Below are 21,796 nucleotides of genomic sequence, written 5' to 3'. Positions count from 1 at the left end.
ACAGCAGCGCCTGTGGGGACATCGTGGGCACAGGGCTGTGTGGCTGTGGGGACACCAAGGTCACAACAGCATCTGCGGGGGCACCGAGGACACGGGGGTGGGTGTCTGTGTGGACACTGGGACACACCGATGTCCGCGGGGGCACAGTGGGCGCAGAGATATCTCCATGGCCGTGGGGACACCAAGGTCACAGCCGCTGCGTGGGGACATCACAGGCACGTCGGTTATCTCTGTGGCCGTGGGGACACCAGGACACAACGGGGGGGGGACAGCGAGGACACAGGGGTGGGTGTCTGCGTGGGGCTGCGGGGGCACCCAGGACACAGCATCTCCGCGGCGGTGCCACACCGGGACCCCGCACCCTCGGGCCGGGTCCATGGCGGGTCCCGGGGCCGCCCCTGCCGGACATGCGCGCGCGGGGCCGCGCCCGCCGCTCGCGCTCCCCCGCGCCCCGCCGTGCAGCACCGCGGCCAGCGCCCGCGCGCAGGGGGCGGGGCGGGGCCGGGCGGCGCGGGGGCGCGCGCGGGCGCGGCGCCGAGCGGAGCCTGAGCCGGAGCGGGGAGCTCGGAGCTGCGAGCCGGGCAGAGCTGAACGGAACCAGTGCAGCCCGGAGCCGGCCCGGCCGAGCTCAGCCGCCACCACCATCATGCTAGACCCATCGTCCAGCGAGGAGGAGTCGGAGGAGCTGGTGGAGGAGGAGAGCGGGAAGGAGCCGCTGGCCCCCGCCGCCGCCCGGCTCTCCCCCAGCCGCCCCGGTGAGGGCCCGGGCGGTGGCGGTGGCGGCGGCGGCGGCGGTGGAAGCGGCGGTGGCGGCGGCGGCAGCAGCGGGGGGCTGCAGCCGGGCGTGCGCGCCGGTAGTGCGGCTCGGCCCGCCAGCCCCAGCCCCTCGGTGGCCAGCGAGAAGGAGAAGGACGAGCTGGAGCGGCTGCAGCGGGAGGAGGAGGAGAGGAAGAGGAAGCTGCAGCTCTACGTCTTCGTCATGCGCTGCATCGCCTACCCCTTCAACGCCAAGCAGCCCACCGACATGGCCCGCCGGCAGCAGAAGGTACCGCTGCCCTGACCGACCCGGTTCTGCCCGACCCGGCCCTGCCTGCACCTCCAGGCCCAGCCTCCCCTGCCCGCGCCCCCATCCTCTATCCCTGCTTCTTTCCTGCCTTCCCTGTCCTTCTGCCCCCTGGCAGCATCCTGCCTGCCTGCCCCCAGCCCCCTCCCCTAGCTGTCCTTCTGCCCCCTGCTCACCTACCCCCTGAACACCCCTTGCCTCCCCGCCTGCCTCTCTCCTGCTCCCCAGCTGTTCCATGCAGCCTCTCCCCGGGTGCGCAGCCACCCGGGCACCCCAAGGGCAATGCTGGCTCAGGACACTTTGGGCTCGCACGGGTGGAGTTTGCCGGCAACATCCCCGTCCCGGAGCGTGGGGAAGATCCCTGCCCCCTTTGCCACCCCTCTGTGCTGTTCCCTGCCTTGATCTCCCGCAGGGAGCCAGCGCACTGGCATATGGCATCCCTCCTAGTTATGCAACATCGGGGTTTGGGAAGTTTGGGATGTTGGCCATCTAAAGGTTGTCAAAAGAGAAATGGGTTACGTTGCTGGAAAACACCCGGCATGTGCCCTTGCCTACCGCAAAGGGACTCTGCAACTCTGCGTTCGCTGCAAAGTTTGCTTAACTGGGAGTGCCAGCATTGACTTGGGGAGTTACTGAGTCTCATTTCAACTTCTTCCCAGCGTTCATGCATGGTGAGCTCCTGCCAGTGGCTGCAGAGCTTTGTGATGAAGCCACTGCCACAACCCTGACTCTTCCTCCCCCCGGGTGTGTCACTGCGATGCTCCAGGCAGAGGCTGATCAGAAGCCCCTCACCTGGGCTCTTCATCCCCAGGAGCTTTCTTGGAGCTTGTTTCTCCACTGAGGCACCAGTTCATGGCAGAAATTATGTTTCTCCAGGATGTGTTTACTGGTGCCTTTCAGTCAGATGCAGCCAACTTTGTCCCTGTTAGGTCTGTGATGGGATGTAGCACTCTAGAATGGTTGGCTGTTTTTTTTTTTCCCCTGTTTTCAGCTGAGTTTTCTCAGACTTCAGTTTTAGCCTTGATGCTTTTCTGCGTTCACAAATGACCTTTACAAATCAGACAGACTCCTGGATGTATTGATGCAAACGACATTCAGTTCTGCTACACCACAGGACTATTATTAGTCATTGCAACATACGGAGGTAGGAAAGTGTATCCGTACTGTGTGCAGTTTAAAGGCAATATAGGACAATCTGGTGTTGCTGGAAGGTTGAATGATCTGCTTTTGTTTGCTGAGGAAAGTACATAGCTGAAAATTACAGCTAGGTTTGGAAGATTTTTCAAATACGTTCTTGTTCTTGCCTTTTCAATAGATTGTGGTTTTTCAAAGTTATTTCGGCTTTTGTTTCCTCTGCAACTAATTTTCATTAGAAAAAGATTATGGAATTTAAGTAATTGATAGTTTTGCAGAAATTAAAACAGTCCATGCAACTGTTTCTGGCATAAAAGTAAACCGAGATTAAAAGGAGTTTTTCCAAAGAAACAGGCAGTGTCTTGGTGGTCTGGAGAAGAGTGGCTAGGAAGAAAGGGGATTCATAATCTCAGAAATTAAAATTCTGCACTGTGAAGGGACACAAAGAGAAAAGGAAGGAATGAAGTCCAGGTGAAACAAATGAGTAATGAGAGAAATTATAACCAGGTGGCAGTACTTAAGGGGAAGTTACACAGGTTCTTGGGAGGACCTAATCTGTTCTCTGGCAAATGAAGAACATAAGAAAATGTATCTGGCTTATACAAATAGCTAAAATAGGTATGTTTTAGGAGCTTATTTTTCCCCCTCAAACTTAGTAGTGAAGTAGAATTGGGAAAGCTAAATTTAACTTGACAGCACATGTCAAACTGCATTCACCCTTTTAAAGGTGAATTAATTCTAGGTTTTTGTCTTCTGCGTAACCCTCAATTCAGTTGTCATGCAAGTGCCTGCCAGTAAATCCTTTCCCTTTTTCCTTAGCCAGGACTCCTGTTAAAGTCAATTAAAGGACTTCCAGAGCCCAGAGTTTGTTGCTGGACTCCATGTACTCCTTTGCATCCATCTGGGAAAGTCCAACTTTCCTTCTCTGGCTTGAGAGGGATCATAGGGCACAGGTGTGGGACAATTATTGCTTGGGCACCAAGCTCCTGTTGTGGTGGCTCTGCCAGGCTGGATGGTGTCTGTGGGGACTCTGTGTATTGGTGGGTCTTTGGAAGTACCAGGTGCTTCAGGACTCATCAGGGTGGAGCAAATGCATTTTGCTCCTCAGGGGAAAAGAGGGAGATACGCAGGTTTTGGTCCTGCTCGGATGGGAGCTGTTGTCTGGGTTTCCTGCCCTGTGGAAGCCCACTGGCCCTGCTGAGGCAGGGATGCTGCAGCTCCCTGTGGGAAGGATGAGAACCAACCAGGCTCCATGTGGGTCTGCTCAGCCCCCATGTCTGTATCAGGGAGATACCAAGCAGCCGCTGCAGAGCTGCTTTGGTGGAGCTGTGCAGAAGCAAGGGCTGGAGACCTGTCCCCAGCTCAGCAGGTCCTGCCTTGTGCTGGGAGGAGGATAAAATCTGGCTTCACCTGGCCCACAGCTTTCCTCTGTAGAGCAGGAGATGCTGCCACCCTTCAGCACAGCCCGAGTAGGGTGATCACAGCTTTGCAGGAGATGCTGTCACCCCATACAGCCACTGTCTGGCACAGCCCAACATCTCTGGATTACCAGATAAGAGCCAGGCATCCTTGTGGGAGGACCACAGGGTCTCAGCTGGGCTCCTCTGCATGCAGTCCCTGCCAAGCTCCCAGAACCTGAGCTCTTTCTGTGGCTTTGTCGTCATCTTTGCCATTTTCTCAGAAAAGAAAGGAACTGATTTTGTTGCAGGCTCAGGACTCAACTTCTTACTTGGGCTGAAGATCCCCATGGTACCTCCCAGAGGTGTCTCATCCTCCTTAGTCCTGCAGTGTTGCTCTGGCAGAGGTGGCTGTTTCCCTGAGCCCCTGCGGGTACCAGCTGTGCAGCAGCATCTCTGTGTGCAATGCTGGGGAGCTGGAAAACGCACCTGGTATTTTACAGCACCTGTGAACCACCTTGGAATGGGGGGAAATGTGTACTTCAGGTGTTGTTGCAATGGAAAGATAATTATGTGTGGTTTGATAAATTAGGACATTTGTGAGAGTGAAGAGCACAGTGAGGATGTGTGAGTGGTGATGTAGAGACTGCACGTGGGCACCACAGTATTGCTTCTTTACACCAGTAGCAAACTCTGTTACCATTTTCAAGATGAATTAAAGTAAATGCCACTCAGAGCTGATATTTTTCTAATCCTGACACCCCAGAAATTTCAGCACCATGATAATATTCGTCTTTAGATCAGTGTGTTAAACCTGCACCTCTGTTTGTGGTTTTCTTGATGTTTACATGGTAAGGCTTCACTTTAGGAATGACACATCTGTGATGTCAACCTGTAAGTTCTTTTATTTACATGTCACTGGTGTTGTTTTCTAAGGAGAAAAACAAAACAAACAGAACCAAAATGAAACAAGTAAAACAAACAAAACCAAAACAAAACAAGCAAAACAAACGAAACAAAAAAAGCTTATTAGATGCTTGCCTGTGCTATTTTGCTTCCCACTTGGATTTCTTTTTTAGACCCCTACTGAATTCCAGGCATGATGGACAGGCAGAAGTGTCTGCAAGATACTCATCCCTTAACAGCTTAGTGAAAACAAGGAGATCTGTATTTATCTCCTACTCCAGGTGGGAGGAGGGTGGCAGTGTGTGGGCAGCCCTTACTAGACTGTGGGTAATCTGAGTAAAAAACCTACAGACTGTGTGACCCTGCAGGAAAAGCTCCTGTCAGAGCTTGCACTCTGCTGGACACTGGAGTCTCCAACTTCTAGAGGCCACTCAGCAGGAAAACAGTTTTGCCAGCTCTGTTTCTTTCAGAACAACGTGTTTTAGTACCACAGATGGCACTTAGCTTGGTAATTGCTTACCCAGGATGTATTTAGTCTTTCTTCTGGCTCCTGCTGACTTGTTGGAAGTGGAGGTGAGATGACCATACATGCTCTGTGCCTCTCCCTGCTTGAGCCTGACTGTCTGAAGCCTTTGGGAGGATTGCTCAGCTGGCACCTTGGGGAATTTGGGCAGCATGTCTGTCTCTAGTGATGCAGACCAAACACCCTTGGATGCAAGTTTTACTTCTTGCTAAATTTCTCCAGAACACAGCAGCCAAAAGGCACTGTGCAGCCCAGGAACTGGCATTTGCTCATTCAAAACAGCATAAACTGGGATGTCTTCTCCAGATTATCACCAGGAGGAACTTATTAAGAGATAAAAGGTGGGGAGCATGTCAGGTTAGGCATCACTGCAGCTGTGGTTGCCATTGTCTGTTTTTCATCACTGAGTTTCTTCCCCTCAGAACGAGGGAGCAGGCAGGAGAGTAAATCAGTTCCCAGTGGGATAAATGTGGGATGAAAAAGAAGTTCCAGCTTAGTTGCAGATTACCAGAGCTACTCCTGGGAGAAGTGGCTTGTGATTTGGGTCCTTGTGTAAGCCTGTGGGATGACGTCAGGTGCATTAGCAAAATTCTCAGTCAAATTCAGCAAAGCGCTTAAGCTTGTGCTTTGCAGAATGGTGATTGATTTAAGCATGGTGCTTAATGCAGGACAGGTGTGGAGGGATCAGAAACTCTGCTAAATCAGTTATGATGCATCTTAAAATATCAAATTTCTGCCATTTTGACATCCATGCAAATGCTATAAAGTTAAAACATAGTAAAACTAGTGCAACCTTCCAAATAATCCCATACTCCTTACTTATCATGGGTTTTGTTGTTACTCTCATGCCATATTTACACAAATTCTTTCTTAAAACCACCAACACATTGTTCCTCTGGGGCAGAGCATGACTCAGGTGGTGTTGGGACTTGTGTTAGCAACTCTCTGCTGTGATTTTATGGTCACATTCTTCCCTGCTGTCCCTTAGGAAACCCTTGGAGGCATGGTTTTCTCAGCTCTGCAGAAGAGGAGAGGTGAAGATGCTGCTCTGCTTGTTTTATCTCTGTTCCTCTGTTGCTCTCTAGTGCTGTTTCTTAAGGAGATGCAAGGTCCAGGCAGGTCTCATGCATGAGCTGGACCACATGTGCAGCTGTAGTTGGCAGCAAAGCTCAATGATATGGAACAGGGCTTGCAAGATGATTGTTAGAACTACACCCATGGAAGCCCAAAAGATGAGCTGGGGGCTACTTTCACCACTCAGCTGGCTCTGTGTGGCCACCACCACCATCAGATGAGAGCTGTGTGTGTGGCTGAGCTCTCAGCTAGGGTCATTCTGGGGTCAGCCTTGTGCCAGCCTCCCCATGTTTTCCTGCTGCTGGGAGAGCAGTGCCATGGGGAAGAAGAAGATCATGCTGTATTCCTGAGCAGTGGGGAGTGCAGGATGTGGTCATTGCTCTGAAATTCCAGGAGTCTGCAGAAAATAGATGTTTTCAGTTAAAACACATTTATTTTGCCAGTGCCTTATCTTAATTTAATTCTAGCTGATATTAAATATATGTCGTACTTGGGCTATTTATATACTTGTAGCTTATTGGATTGGGAAGCAGGTAATTAAGTAGGCTGTGAGCTTAGTCTTTGGCTGTTGTAAAACTTCACAGTGCCCAACAATTATTGTTGGTAGCACCTCTCGGGCCAGAGATGTTGTGAGCTAAGAGGAGATAGAACTCATCGGATCATGCAGCTCCAACCCCTGCTAAAGCCAACATTTCCAAAAGGTATTATTTATGGCCTTGCCTTGCACAGTCTAGACACTCTCCCTGAAGCACTTTGCCTTTTGCACAACTTGGAGTTCCTTCTGCTAACAGATGAGTCACTTGTTCTCCATTCACCTAAGTGGGAAGTGGTCAGCAAGTAATTTCCCTGTGTAATTTTTTGTTAGCTGGAGAAATAATTTCATTTGGTTTTGGTGTTTTCTAGCAGTAGAAGCCCAGTCATCACAATATTGCTAGTACAAGTGTGTGTTTACAAACCTCTTACACCTACTGCCAGTGCTTTCGTCCAAGAGGGTACAAGGTAAATATCCTCTATTTAATGATGTAAACTTGATTAATTCATTAGGAGCAATTAATATAGTATAATCAATAAAGCTGTTGCTTGTGAATTCAGCTTCAGCAGCCTTGGGTTTCACACACAAAGTTATCTCTGGGAACCATGTGTGTTTTAACGTGTCCTTAAAAACTTACTGATTCAAACAGTGGAGTTTCCTTAAAACAGCAGATCAGGGGCCCTTCCTGGTGAGCTGGTCCTCTCCATTCATCATCCAGGAGGATGGGTGGCTCCTTAGAGTAAGGATATCATGGGTGGCTCTCAAGGGTCTTGCCTTCCTGGAAAAGAGCAGGGTGAGGTGCAAAGGAAGATGACATCTCCCTCTCCAGCTCTCAGAGAGCATGGTGCAGGCACAGGAGGACAAGAGTCTTCATACCTTGGCTGTTTCACACCACAAGTGCTACCACCAGCTCACAGCAGGTCAAAATTGAGCCACCCTTCTCATAAGGCATGGTTTGAGACCCAGCAGCAGGGTCCCAGCTGTGTCTTCATAATGGTGGGAGAGGAGAGATGCAGGAGATGGAAGGTTCTTGATGTGTTTCTGTGTTATTACCTTGTAGGTACTAAAAAAAAAATAAAATATGTGGAGCATCCTAACCTGGCACCTGCTTTGGAAGGGGTTATTTTTTGAGGAGGTACAGGATGGTACAGTAGGTACAGGGTGCTTGGGCTGCTTTGATTGGGTTTTCTCCTGGATTGGGTGGACATAGTTCTTTAAACTGAACACAAGTGCAGTCCCCGTTTGATATGAATGTGTAAAATTGTTGTTTGAAAAGGTGCTTTTAGTGATAATATTTGATCTTGTTTGTGAATCAGGCTGATAAAGTCAGATGGTTTATAGAATTTAAACACCTGAGTCAAAATGTCATGCAAATGTTTATTCAGCAATACCATGTTTGTAGTTCTCATAGTTCAAAAACCTGTCTGTCTGCCTCACAGTAAGGCAGACAATTCTTGGCAGTGGAGAAGAAGCACTTGTTTGGGATGGTGTCATCACCTGATGTTCTTCTGCATCCAGAGAAGCCACAGAACCATAGTGTGCACAGGCCCAGCTCAGTCCTTTGGAGTAGGGCTCAAAGTGGGTGGTTTGGCTCCCAGTTGCTTGTCTGGTGCAGGGGAGGAAACTAATAGGGAGGAAAGGCTGTTTTCCAGGCTCACACCATGAGGAACTACTGATAGGAAAATCTATTTGTTAAGAAATGTTTTATTGAAACAGTCTCACATGTTGTTTTGTGAAGAGCATCAGCTGTGTCTGCTATAGCATTTGAATTGCATCCCAAGCACCTGGAGAAGATGGCACTGGGAGTCTGCAGATCCTCTAAGTTTCCTGTTAGTTGCAGTGTGTGTTTGCAATGGATGAGGTGTGTGGGGCATGCCAGCTCCTGTAGGAAGGGATTCTTCATTGCCTGTGGAATTTATGTTACCAGTCCAGGTGCTGCTAAGTCAATGTTGCCATGAGATACAGAAAGCTGTGTGTTGAGGTGCAAGATTTTACCTTTTTTAATACCCCAACATAAAGCTGCAGGTTCTGAAGACAGTAAAACCCTGCACCCAAACTCCAATCTTCCACACTCCCCTCACTTGGGTTTCATATTTATCTGCCAGTGGGAATATGGAATGATGCTCCTAAGCTCTTCACAAGTTCTCTTGGGTCTGCTGATGGGCTGGCTTTTGCAAAAAGGGGGTTTCACTTTGCCTGGCATGTTGAGGGGAGGGTCAGCTGCTCTCATGCCTCAGCAGCAGAGGATTTAGGCAGCTGGAAGGTGATGCAGAGGCATCACAAAAGCTGAAAATGACGCAAAAGGCAAACGTCCTCTAAGATGCTGAATAACCTTTCCTGATTCAGCAAGGGGACACAAATGTTTTGCATATTGCACAGGCTGGCTTTGCTTTTATTGCCTACAGACCTAGATCTCCCCTCCCTCTGAGCCTGCTGCTCCCACCCGTCTTGCAACCAGAGATGACAGACTCATTGCTGCCTCAGAAGGAAGCTCATGGGGTGACGCAGCAGGAGCCAGCTGCTTTGCTACCTGCAAGGTGACAGTGCAAGGATGAAGGAAGGACACAGCCAGCCCTTCTTCAGCCACGGGGGAGGCACTGTGACCCACCAGCAGCATGTGCTGCAAAAACCAGGGCTGTGCCTCCCAGCCCCGGTACTGCAGACCACCCTCTTGCCAGTGAGACCTCAAGGCAGGAGCCATCTGCGGCTGCTCTCTGAGGACACACAGCTGTCTGAGATGCACAGGGTTGGGTTTTGGTGCATAACCAAGAGCTATCTGGAGTTAGGGCTGCAGAGACTTTGTGTGTGCTCAGTCATTCCTGAGGGCAGAGCAGCTCCTGAGTGCGAAGCGATGCCAATGCTCTGCGGTGGGAAGGAGTGGGGAGCTGGGGTGGCCACCAGGCCTGGCAAAGGGAGCTTGGAGTTGGGAGGTGACAACTTTGCCTTCTGCCCTTCCTCAGGCTGTTGGTGCTTCAGTCTGCAAATTCTCCTCCAGAAGGGTGCTGGTGAATGATCTCTGGCAGGGAAGAGGGGTTGCTCACAGCTCTGAGTTGCATTTTCCATCTTCCATTTGCTTCATGGCAGGCATGACCTGGGGCTGTGCAGGGATGATGGAGAATAGTACTTTTCTAGCCTTTAGCAGTCTTGAGAGTGAACTTATGTCCTAAAAAAAAAACTGAGTTGATCATACAGTGGTGGTTTACATTGGCCAGGGATCTGTCTGGTACAATTTCAGCTTGTTGGACTTCAGTGGTGCCTTCTGCTCTTAAAGATGTTGATGACAATGCTGCAGGGTCCCTGCACTTACCTTCAGCTGAGGTCTCATGGGTTTTATCTGCTCTGAAAGCTCCTTTTTCCCCAGGATCTCTCAGCAGCATGTTCCCCTGGGCCTGAGCCATGTGCAAGTTGGTGCCCTTGCTCCTGCAGGATCTCTAGTGCTAGAGAGCAGCATGGGCAGGAGGTTTCTCCATCAATAGTGACAGCCACTGAACTTCTCTGGTGCCACTGCCATTACATGTTGCTGACTGGCATACAAGGGATGTTTCTTTCTGAGGATATTTCACATCTCTGCTGCTAAACTTGCCTTTGGAGTTCCTCAAGCTCAGACCTCTGAAGCCTCTCTTGTAAAGCTCCTGCTTGGTGCATATTTTGTGCAGAAGGATGTGTGTGATAGGAATCTTCCTATCATCTTGTCTCTCTGTAAACTCTTCTCAGCTTCCGTCTCACACCAGAATATCCCTGTCTGTGCCGAAGTCACCCCAAAAGTGAATCAGATCCTGCTGAGTGGGACAGTCTTCTCACCACCTATTTATAGCATGTGTAATTACCCTCTATGCATCTCAGAAGTCTAATTGCCTTTTTATTGCTTTTTAGCAATGTGTTAAAGGATTTTGAATGATCATGCCTTGTTTTCTCATTAGCTCTATTTATTCCTCCTTTGGCTCTCTTCCTCAACCTCATCAAATTTAGCATCTTCTCCTTGCCTTTGGGGCCTTGGGCAGCTCTGCCACTTCTTACTTGTTCTCCAATGTTCTTCCTCGTGTTGCTGCTCCAGATACTCTGTGTTCCTCTGTCTTGCTCTGATGTGCTGTCAGGACCCTTCTCCTGGAAGGGGCTCTGTGAAGCCCTGCCTGCTGTCCCTTTGCTGGGCAAGATGCCTCCGTGTCTCCTAAAGCATCTCCTGGCTTCAGGCAGGGCTGGTTAACCTGGTGAGGCTGCCCAGGCAATTACGGGCAGGTACCAGATCTGGGAATAGGTGACAGTGGTCAAGAGCCTGGAAAGAAGCTGGTGATAGGGACTTGGAGTTGGTAAGCAAGGTGGGAGGCAGGTCTGAGGTCCCCTATCTGAATTTGTTTTGCCAGGGTGGCCCTGGAGCTACTGCATCAGTAGCCCCTGCATTTAAAGTCACAGTATGTTGGGCTGGGAGCACAAACAAATGGTGTCACTGGGGTTGCTTTTTTAATGCTTTGTGTGCATCCTGTACCTGTTTTCACCTATCTCCTCTCTCTGATGGCCACAACGTGGGCTTTGTGTTTGTACAGCACCTGGCACCCTGCACGGGTAACCAGGAGCAAGCAGTAGCCTAGGTTTCTCTCGTGTAGTCTCTAAGTGCAAAGTCCTTTTTGATGGTATTCGCTTTATGTTTTAGCCTTGTTGCGTGGCATTTTCATAGCTCAAATTAATTTAATTATCCCCTGAGGTGCTTGCTTGCTCACAGTTGTCCAGGACTTTTATTGCCCTCCTCTTGTGTATTAAGGAGCCCACACAACTCTGAATCATCAATAAATGTAATCATGGTGTTTGATATTTGTTCTTCCAAGTCCATGATATATACAATAAATGAAACTGGTCTTAATACCAGTCTGTGCCTCCTATTTCAACACCTGTTATTTTCCAGAATGCTGCCTTTCTCATACAGCTCTGCTACTCAATCCCAACAGCATTTGTATTGAACAGAGAAATGAATATTTTATGTAAAATTGGATCAAAGGCTTTCTCACCCTATAGGTAATTTGTGGTCAGAGCTTGCTGCCAGCAGTGTAGGCACATCTGCTAAGCATGGTGTCAGCTTGGAGAGAACTTGATGACCAGGATGAGTTTATTTCTCTTTCCTTCATAGAGCACTGGCAGATGATGAGAGCTGATGAGATGCTGAGCTACTTGTGTAGTGCAAGGTGTGTGGGTCCCTGGCAGCACTCGGATGGACCTGGTGAGCGTGGCTGTGCTGCAGCTCAGACACACACAGACACTGAGCATCCATGGCTGCCTCTCCTGCCACTTGCTGTGTCCTTCTGCAGCCTTTACAGCTGCTGCCTCTATTAATAAGACAGTTAATAGTATTGCATAATTCATGCTTACAAGGTGTATGCACTTGATGATGAAAGGAGCTGATGTTTAATTTACACACATGGGGCTTCCTATAGATCTTAACAACTCTGTGCACAGTAGCCATGCATCCTTTCCTTCTCTGCTTGCATTTGAGGAGGTGGGCAGCAGTCTGCCTGGGGTCCCCATACCCAGGAGAGCACATGGCTTGCCTGCAGCTTGTTCCTCTGTCATCTCTCCAGCTTGTCACGGGTGCTGCCATCCTTCAGGAGGGTGCAGCAGGGAGAACTGCACTGTAACACAGTTCCTTTTAATGCTCTCAAAGCCCAGCTGCTGTACAAGAGAAAGGCAGCCTGGAGCTCAGAGCCTGGTGTTGCATTGCTGGGATGCTCTGCTCCAGGCGAGTGCTCTTGGGGTGCATGGGAAGGGGCTGCTCTTACTTTGGGAGCTCATGGTGCAAACTCCACGTCCAGGGCTTCCAGATGTTTATTCCGTGGTGATGACCAAGGCCTGCAGGGACAAAGAAAATGGGACCCCTAAGGGAGGGGCTTTTAAATTAGCATAACAGCTCAGCTGCCCCCCTTTAAGCCCGTACAAACAGGAGAAGGGCAATACCCCCCAGTTCTTCCCTATCAGCCGAATGCACAAGGTCCAGTGGCCAGCCAGAAGCAGATGGGTTGCTATTTCTGTGCCCTTTCCTTTGACTGCTGCACGTCTGGGAGGGAGTTACAGCTGCTCCAGTAGTGTGGCAAATCATCTCCATTTATCTTGTGGTGTTATGCCTCGATGATGTTGGGTGATCTCTTTAAATTGTGTTTATGTTTGGACTAAGCAAATCGCAGTGTTTTTCCTATGAAAATTTAATGATGAAAGATGACATTATAAGTGATTTTTTTTTCCTTTAACCAGTTGTTTCATTTACTGCATAACCCTCACACTAATGGTAATATCTTCCCTTGCTGTGGCTCAGAACAGATGTACCTTTTGAGTTTATTTTTTTACCTAGACAGACACTTTTTTTTTTTTAATTTACAGCTCTAATTACTTGCTTTGTAATGCTGTGACCTATATTCAAGGTGAAACTTTTGATAAGTGTTTGCTTTGGGTGGGGGAAGGCACAACCGTGGTTTTGAGAAGATTAAGGCCTGTCAGGTGGCAACCCTCATTTCAGAAAGCAAATCAACCAGGCTTCAGAGGATGTCAAGGTGAGAGCAGAAAGAACCTTAATCCATTCTGAGATGGAAAATTCTCATGCATTTTAATTGTTTTTGGTCAACTACAGCGGGTAGGAATGGTGTGGGAGTAAGTCAAAGTTGTGCAGGAAAACCTGTCAATGATATTTCTATAATCAGTTAAAAGGCTTCCTGGCCACATGCAGCACTGGTTCAGTTAAAGGACTGTTGTCCCTCAAATTAAAGAAAAGTGACTGAAAGTTGCAGCTATAATGGCACCAGTGGATGCCTAGGATATGCAGTATGAGGCCAGGGGGTGAATGCAGAGCATGTTCCATGATCCCAGTGTTCCCGTCTGCCTGGTGATGGTGCTGCCTCCAAGAAAAAGAAAAGCAGCCATAAGAATGGACATTTTCTTAAAACAAAAAAAGAATCCAGCAAACTTAGGTGCAACATGGGTGCTGTGGCTGGACCTCCTCAATTGACTGGTGGGACCAGCCAGCCCTGTGTGACCAGCACTGGTCTGTGTCCTAGACAAGATCTGAGGTTGCTGGGGAAGCTTGTTCTGGGATGGTGGGACACGGTTTGGATGGGGCAGTGATGATCAGTAGGGCCACAGCCAGAAGTCACTGGGTGTCACTAAATAGCAGGACTGGATTTTTTTCCCATGACACCAGTGCCTTTGGGGGAGATGGTGTCTGGAGCCATGAGCACTTTCCTAAAGCAGAAAGGAACACATTAGCCCCAAGATGTTGAGGGCTGAAGGGGGAAAATTGCTCATGTGTATCATTGGTATAGAGCAGGTAGGTGCTTAGAAGGCTTTTCTTTCCTTTGCTGGCTTTGAAAAGAGTGAATGAGAGAGCTCGGGTGGTGGGAAGGCTCTGAAATATTTTCATCCCCTCTACAGTTTTATAAAATGTAATGCAAATGAAATGTGATGTTTATACTTTCCAGTTTTTCTCCTTTCCATATATCTGCTTTGCCTGCTGGTTTCTCAGCAAAAATTAATGAAAAAAATTGGGGGTGAGAACCAGCAAAAAACAACTTGTCCCTGTTGAAATCGTGTATACAAAGTCATAGCTGTTTATGTAGCAGATCTCACAGGACTTGAGAAATGTCCTTGGTGTCATCTTGTGCAATTTATCAGGGGTGTTTATGGAGTCACAGCACTACTTTGCACCAGAGATGGCAACCATACGCTGTGGTTGTACATCATGCCTTCTTTAGGACCCAGCTTGGATGACTAAGATTTGTAGATACAAGACTCATAAGCTCAATGGAAAAAATAGCAAAAATGTGAATTATGCAGTTGTATTCATAGCAAAACACTTAATTATGGTTGTGTTTTTACTTTGCGCTAGGAAAAAATGCTGTAGACAGAGAAGGTCTATAAATGTCCCTGTTCTTGGGAGGTAGACCTTGTCTGAAGGGCATTTACAGGCACCCCAGATCACCCCCTTCCCAAGGAAGCTGGTGAGTTCCCCATGGCTGGCAGGTCTGCCTGCCCTGTGGGGATCTTGGGGGTTTTTCTGTAAGGCATCACTCTTGGGAGTTTCTGGAAGTTGGGGGCTGAGCTGAGGCTGGATGATCTGCAAACAGGGAGGCAGAGGCAAGGGAACAACCTTCTCCATCACATGGGCTGCTGCTGAATCACTGTTTACGCTGTTTCTGTACCTGCTGACTTGATGTATGGAAATAGAGTGCCTCTATTTTTAGTTCTTACCTTGTGTTTTCATGCACACGCATGCTGAAATTAGACTTTTTGTGATGGGAGCTGTATCTTGGCTACACAGGGAAAGTATTTCAGAACTGTGGCACAGTAACAGCTTCTCTTCCTTTTCTAAAATCATCTGCACAGCTAGGGAGTGCAGGAAAGCTGCTTGTTCTGTGTAGTAGTTAAGTAACATGGGATGGACCCAAGTGCCTCAGAACTGCCTCTCCCTTTGGCACCGTCCAGCCCTGGTTCTGCCCTGCTGCCTTCCTGGCACCAGAATTGCAGCAGCCAGATTTTATTCCATGTCCTGCTGGCTTCCTTTACCCTCTCTTTTAGAGCTGATTTGGTACCTAAATATCATCTATCAACTAATGCAGCAGGACCAGGGTGTTTGAGTTTGTTGCTGTCAGTTTTTACTCATCTGTGATTTCCCTTGCCCGACTCATTGCTGCTAGTGAAGCAATATCCAGCTCTATCAGCAGAGGAGTAGGACCCAAGATAAAACCAGCACATTTGTGTTGGCAGGAGTTGTGTGTTGGCTGTTACCTGCTGCTACAGTTAATTGTGTTGTGAAAACAGGCGCTGCTTTTGCATATGAGCTGGGACATGGAGGTGAGGTAAAGCAGTGACAAAAAATTCCCATAGTTTTCACTGAGTCCAAGATCTTGTTTACTTTGTTCACACTGCATGGAACAGGGGTGCAATGGTGGTTGCTGGTGGAATATTCCAGTGAAAACAAGGCTTTTTTATCCTAAGATATTGGGATTGACAATGGCATTTTGGGAAGAGATGAAATGAAAAGTAAGGGCTCCCTCATCTGCATGGCAGCAGCTCCATGGCACTGCCTGTTGTCAGCTGCTGAGACTTCAGAATCTGGCTGGGATTCCCCAGAACTGATGAGGTTATTTGACTTCATCTTCTAAGTAATATCACTCTGCCCTCCCTGGTGTCCTCTTGGGGCACTGATCCCTGCCACCAGAAAGCCTGGGAGCAGGTGCTGTTACTTCAATGTGTGAATTGGTGTGTGCTGTGTCCTGTGTGTACTGGGAGTGTGATGAGAGGTTTGTCAGGACTCCTGCCTCAAAACCCCCTGCATCCAAATCCCTGCCGTATTTTCATCCTTGATGTTCTCCTGACTGCCCTCATGGGTTTGCCATCAGGTGGAGGTGGAAGGGGAGACCTTGCTGCTCTCAAATCCTGGATAAGGTTTCCCAGCTGGTGGGAATCATGTCTTTGACCTCCAGGTCTTTTTAGCTTTAGTTTCTGAAGTTTAGTAGTCTGTTTGCTAACCTGCCATGTCCCAGCAGGTCTCATTTTCTAAGCTGCTTGCAGCAGACCCTACCTTACCCAGCTTGCTCAGGAAGTCGGTATCTAGAAACAGGTCTGTTTCTCAAATAACCATCTAACTGTGCTGTGAGAGTTTGGGGTGGCCTGAGAGAATCACTTTAGTCGTTCCAGTTCTTGCTCTGGCCCAGCAATGCCTGATGTCTTTTGGCTGCCCTTTGCCAGGACTTCTTTGTCACCCACATGCAGGGGATCACAGTGTCCTTGTGAAACCCTCCCTGGGTTCCTCCTCTTGTCTCAGGGATGTCAGGAGTGAAGCAGTCACTTGCATGGCTGCAGAATAGTGGTTCTGCCTCTGGAGGTGCACATGGAGCTGCTGTGTGTTTGCTGCACACAGCAAACCTGGCTTTTTCCTGGTGTGAACAAGCCTGCTGAACTGTTTTGGAGCTTTTTTGGAGTTTTGTTTCTTGTATTTGGTTGTGTTTGCCAGCCCAGCTTGTAAACTGTTTGCCAGAAGTACACGTGTGGGTATAAATGCTTTGGCTTCACCTGGACTGGTTTTCTGTGTGTTGGTGACTGTCTTGTGCAGGGACATCACCAGTCCCTGCTGGAAACCTCCAGTGAAAAACGGGAAAAGAAAGGGAAGAGGGGAGCCAAGGAGAGGTGGAGAAAGGTGCTAGTGTTGAAGGAGAAATACCACATGCTGCTTCTTCACCTGTCTGCAAAGAGATGAGGAGGACCTCCAGGCTGTGTCAGGACTTTTTTCCCAAGAGCTAGGAAATAAGGTAGAGCAAGAGATCTGTGTATCCCAAGGATAGTGCTGCCCATGGCTATGGTGGGTGCCAAGTGGGAACCCACCCCAAACCCTTGTCCCAGGCATTGCAGTTTGGTGCCTTGAACCCTTGGTGCCGTGATGCTGGCATGCAGGGATGTGTCCTTCCCCTGTGGTTCCCTCCTTTCTTAGAGACCCCCAGTCATCTTGGTAATAGCTCCTTAGAGGAGCAGGCTTAGAGGGCTATTATTACTAAGGTCTTATTGAGAAGCCTATTTGCTAGGTGGGTTTTCCTAAGCTTTTTGGAGATGGATCCACAGTACCTCTCTGTTTGGGGGGCTTTTTGGTGGCAAACACTGAACATTTCAGCACTTAATATCCTTATTATCTGGACCCTGAACCGAGGTGTTAATCTTTTCTCTCTAAAAATGTTTAAAGCCAAGAATCTTGAAGCTGAAACAGTATGCAGAGCCCCAGCTATCCCTGAGCCTTCACTCTCCAGGGTTATACAGAGATGTGCAAATTATAAGGGGGCTGAAATCACTTGAGCTTTAGAGGAAAAGCATTTGATGGTATGAGGTGCCTTACAGATAACTTCCCAGTCATGTTCCTACATTGATGGTACTTTTCCACCACCAATGCTATCAGTGGCCAGAGCTTTCTGCTTGGCTTACAGCCATCCTCTTACTTTAGGCACAGAGAAACCAAGGCAAGGGGAAGAGAGGCTGAGCACAGCTTGTGTGGGGATGGCACTGGGGAGATGCCAGTGCCTGTGCTGGGGATGCTCTGGTGCTTGAAATGGGGTATGTGACATCTCGTCAGACACCTGCATGGTGGGCTCATGGGTCAGTACCTCATTACAGCAGTCCATGTGTCTGACTTGCCTTTTTGCTTTCTAATTGCTGCTTCCTTGCTTCCTATCTGCATCCAGTAAGCAATCTGCTGTGATAGTTAATTACTCTTCTGGGTTGAGTGCTGTATTTTAGTCCGTTCTGTCAATACTAATTGTTTTATAGAAATATGAAGTACTACTTTCCCTTCCCTCCAAGGACTTTGAGATGCAATATGGGCTTTAATGATATCATTTGCCCTTCTGTCCAGTGTGAGCAGGAAAACGTGATCTCCCATTTGCAGTGGGCACTTAGGGTTATCTTATGGACAGCTGCAAGTGCTCTACTTTTGGGGTCCATTCCAGTGTCTTTCCAATAAAGCTTTTTCTCTGGCCTTGTACCTTGCTGGTGTTATGTATTTATAATTACAACTGATAATTTTTAAATTTAATTATAAGTATTTATAATTAGTTGTAGCCCAAGATTGGCCTGGTGATTATTCGTTCTCCTGGTGAATCCAAGCAATCTTTCTTTACACTGTTCCCATCTTGAGTGGGATTCCTTCTGGCTTTTCAGCCTTGGGTTTAATAGTTTGTGTGAAAGAATAAGTAAATAAGAGGAGGTTGTAGGTGGGCATCTCCTGACTGTGCACGCAGTAGCATGTGAGGATATCACATCAGGAAAACTCCCCTTCTCATTTATGAAAAGTGTTGTCCCTTGGCATTCAAAGGTGTCTCTTCTTGCATGTGCTGGCTCCTGTGATCAAGGTGAGCATCCACTGCTGATGGTTATTTGCAGATGAATTTATAATTTTGGGATGTGTTTTTACTACTCTGGAGTAAACACCAGATAAACCAACATTCATTCATAATTAATGAAAGGTAAATTAAAATGTGCCCCCTGTGTGTTCAGCTTCAGGTTACCTGGTGTGTTTGTAGTGAGTAATGTTTTGGGGCTGTGCTCTCGTTTGCTTTGTGTCTCACTGGAGGTTTTGCTGTTAGCTTTTGTCATTAGCAGTCTAGTAGGGAGCAGGATGAACTCTCAGGTGAGCACCCTGGATCTGTGTGAGCTGTCAGGGATAATGAAATAGGGAAGCAGGGAGGGGCTTGGTACCTGGCTGCAGGAAAGGCCCTGGCACCAGGATGCTCTAGACTTGATCTTGACTTCTTTGAGCACCCACAGCTTCAAGGCTTTATCTTGCCTGGCTGTATTGGATGAAAGGACCCTAAGGAGGGTCAGATGCAAAGATTGGTGTATTTCTCTGTCTTCCCAGGAGATTCATGGAGTGGAACCATACTTGACTCACTTTCAGAAAATTTTCCAACTTCTGTTGCTATCAACACTTCTCATAGGCAAGCGTGGGAGGGCAAGTGGTGGTGAAGGTTGCAGACCAAAAGGGCCAGAAATATTTCTGATGTGCAGCTTCAACAATGCCAAACAACTGCTGGCTGCTCCCACCAGTGTACAGGAGCTGGGCTGCTGGACATCCTCAGAGCATCCTTCTAAGGCTGAGGAACCTTTGTTGAAAGTCTGAAACTGCTGTACCCAGGGTGAGGTTACACAGCCCTCAATGCAAGCCCTGAACTTGTAGGTATTTCTTTGCTTTTTCTTTGGAGGAAAGGTTTAGGCTTTTTTGCATATTGTGTGGGATTTGTGAAGGAAACTTATTGCATTCTGGGCTGAACATTCCCTTTAGTCCATTAAAATACAGACTGGGGTGAAAAATTAGCTTTTTAGTCTCTATTCCTCTTCATCTGTGTTGAGGGCTGAATGCTTTTGTGACTGGAGATTAGTTTTTTGATTTGGAGTTCTGTACAAGGACTTTCCCTCCCAGCTGAGCACTCTCAGTGACTTCTCAGCTGTTTTCCTCTGCAAGCATTCAGCAAAAGTTGATTTACTGATGCTGGCAGCTCCAGAAAGTCCTGTTCCATGAACTTAAAATTCATTCCAACTTCCCACCTGATCCACTGGGGGCTCTGTGCTGGTGTCCTTGCTGCTGTATCACCATGCAGCTTGTTGAAGGCTGCATGTAAATTGGTCTCTGAAAAGAGTTTTCTGATTTCGGCCACAAATCTGATTATGGTTACGGTAGGGAATGGAATAATGAGAAGCTCAGTTGTGGCTTTATATTTTAGCATTAAAGTTAAAGTTTAATTGATTCTTAATCTCTACACCTGCAACTTCCTGTGTGTCTGCCAAGGCATAGACAGGAATTCAGACATCAGGCACCAGCAAGGCCAGGATTTGTTTCTTGGACTCTTCTGGGTAAGAGAGTCAGGAATGTCTCAGCTCTCTGTTTTAAGATGAGAACCTGCCCGGAGTTGCTGTTGCTCAGTGGGACCCAGCACCATGCACAGACCTGTCCTGGGTGGGAGCTGTGGCACCTTCCTGCTGGAGAACACCAGCTGGAAATCTATGGCAAAACACTGACAGGTTTCAGTGTGCAGACTTCCAGGCTGTGCCCTCTCAGGCCTGTGGCATGAGGATTTGTGTTTTGGGTGGGTGTGGGGCCACGGGCTTCAGAGGGGACCGAGGTTCTCACACATGGACTGGGATGTGCAGCAGCTCAAGATGCTACCAACAGTACCAGCAGCTTAATATTCATCTCCTGTGTTTGCAGATCTTGGCACGAGCTGCAGATTCTTCTGTTAGTATTTTGGGGCTATTTCCTTCAGCTTCTTATTAAAATGCATGTGTTTTTCCTCATTTAAGAAGATCATCTGTATCAAAAAGATAATGATTACAATACCTGGCTTCCTTTTCCCCAACAAAGATGACAGCAGTGATATAAATCATTATGTTGCTGATTGTAAAATTGCTACCTTCAGGCACGTCTTTATTTTAGGGTTGGAATTTTTGGCTGCCACAATTTGCAAGGAAAAGACAGTTGGAAATTTTCTTCTTTAATGTGTAGTTTTCACAGCTCTCAAGTCTCTTGATTGAGTCAAGCTGCTTTGGCTGCCAGGATGGAAAGAGCAGAAGATTAAAGTGTCTTTTTTTAATATGCAGCTGTGCCTATGAGTATATTGTGGCTTTCTTGAAGTAAGATAGAGTTGTAAAGATTTCCTGGTGGGCTTTTGCATTGCTCAGCTCTTGTGGTCCTTGCTGCAATAGACAATGAAGATCCTCTCAGAACTTTTTGCTCACCTGTTATAAGCCACCATCACCTTTCTGCAGTTCCTTGCATGGCCATTGTGAGACCGTGGACCCTTCTAGCACCCAGGTGCAGCAACTCCAGTAGAGCTGACATATGCAGAGCCCTGCTGAGGATTTGGAGCCATGAGAATTTAGTTGCTAGTTTACAGAGCAAAATCCCAATGGAATTTTAGTGCAGCATCATATGGAAACACTTAAGGATGGGGAGGGTGGTTTTTTTTTGTTTTTTTGTTTTCCCTTCTACCTATGTGGGGAGATGTAAATGCTTGCCTAGGAGAATCAGGAGCTGCAGAAAGTATCAGAAGTGCCACCACCATCTGCCCACCTCCCAAACAGTCAAGGTCTGCCTTCAGTGAATGACGACAGCAGGCCCTATCAGGGGTATGGTTTGTATTTAATTCTGCAGTACAATCCCTTTAATCTAGGATTATATCCAGTTGTTTGCTTCATGCAGGGTGTATGCTCTCAGATAAAAGCCATAGGAGCTGGGAGGAGAAAGCTGGCTGTGAACAGGGGCTGAAAACCTTGAGTATCTGCGGATGCATTTGTTGGATGCATGAACCTATCTGACACACACACAGAAAAAAAACACCACCAAAGTCTGGGCAGGTGTAGGGGCTGACAGGACCCTCCAGATCTGGTAGATGAAGGCTCTGAGAAGGCACCTAGTTGCAAATGAAATAGTAATTGCTTTCCCCTGACTGAATAAAATCTTCTTTGAGGCGATTACAGAGATTAAAGCGTCCCACTGCAATGTACCAGAACAAATATAGTCTGTGCCTCTTGCAGGGGCTGCTGCAGAGCAGTGCTGGGTTTGTGCCTTGTACCAGGTATGGTGGGGTAGCATGATCATGAGTAGAAATCTTGTAGGGCTGAAAGGACCTCAGGATGAGCATCTTCCTCCCTCAAAGCAG

At 48.0% G+C, this 21,796-nt stretch overlaps 1 protein-coding gene across 5 annotated transcripts in view; it reads left to right on the top strand.

The window, feature by feature from the left end:
- Positions 1 to 646: 646 nt before the first annotated feature.
- Positions 647 to 21,796, top strand: part of CADPS (calcium dependent secretion activator) — a 203,624-nt gene continuing 182,474 nt past the window's right edge. For all 5 annotated transcript variants that reach the window (XM_030458293.1, XM_030458292.1, XM_030458289.1 and 2 more), the window contains exon 1: positions 647 to 1,045. In XM_030458293.1, coding sequence (XP_030314153.1) covers positions 647 to 1,045 — 399 coding nt within the window. The remainder of the gene's footprint in view (positions 1,046 to 21,796) is intronic.

The sequence above is a fragment of the Calypte anna genome, chromosome 12 (genome assembly GCF_003957555.1).
Source record: "Calypte anna isolate BGI_N300 chromosome 12, bCalAnn1_v1.p, whole genome shotgun sequence".
NCBI lineage: Eukaryota > Metazoa > Chordata > Aves > Apodiformes > Trochilidae > Calypte > Calypte anna.
The sequence above is the reverse complement of the archived record's forward strand: the minus strand, read 5'-3'. Positions and strand labels throughout refer to the sequence as shown.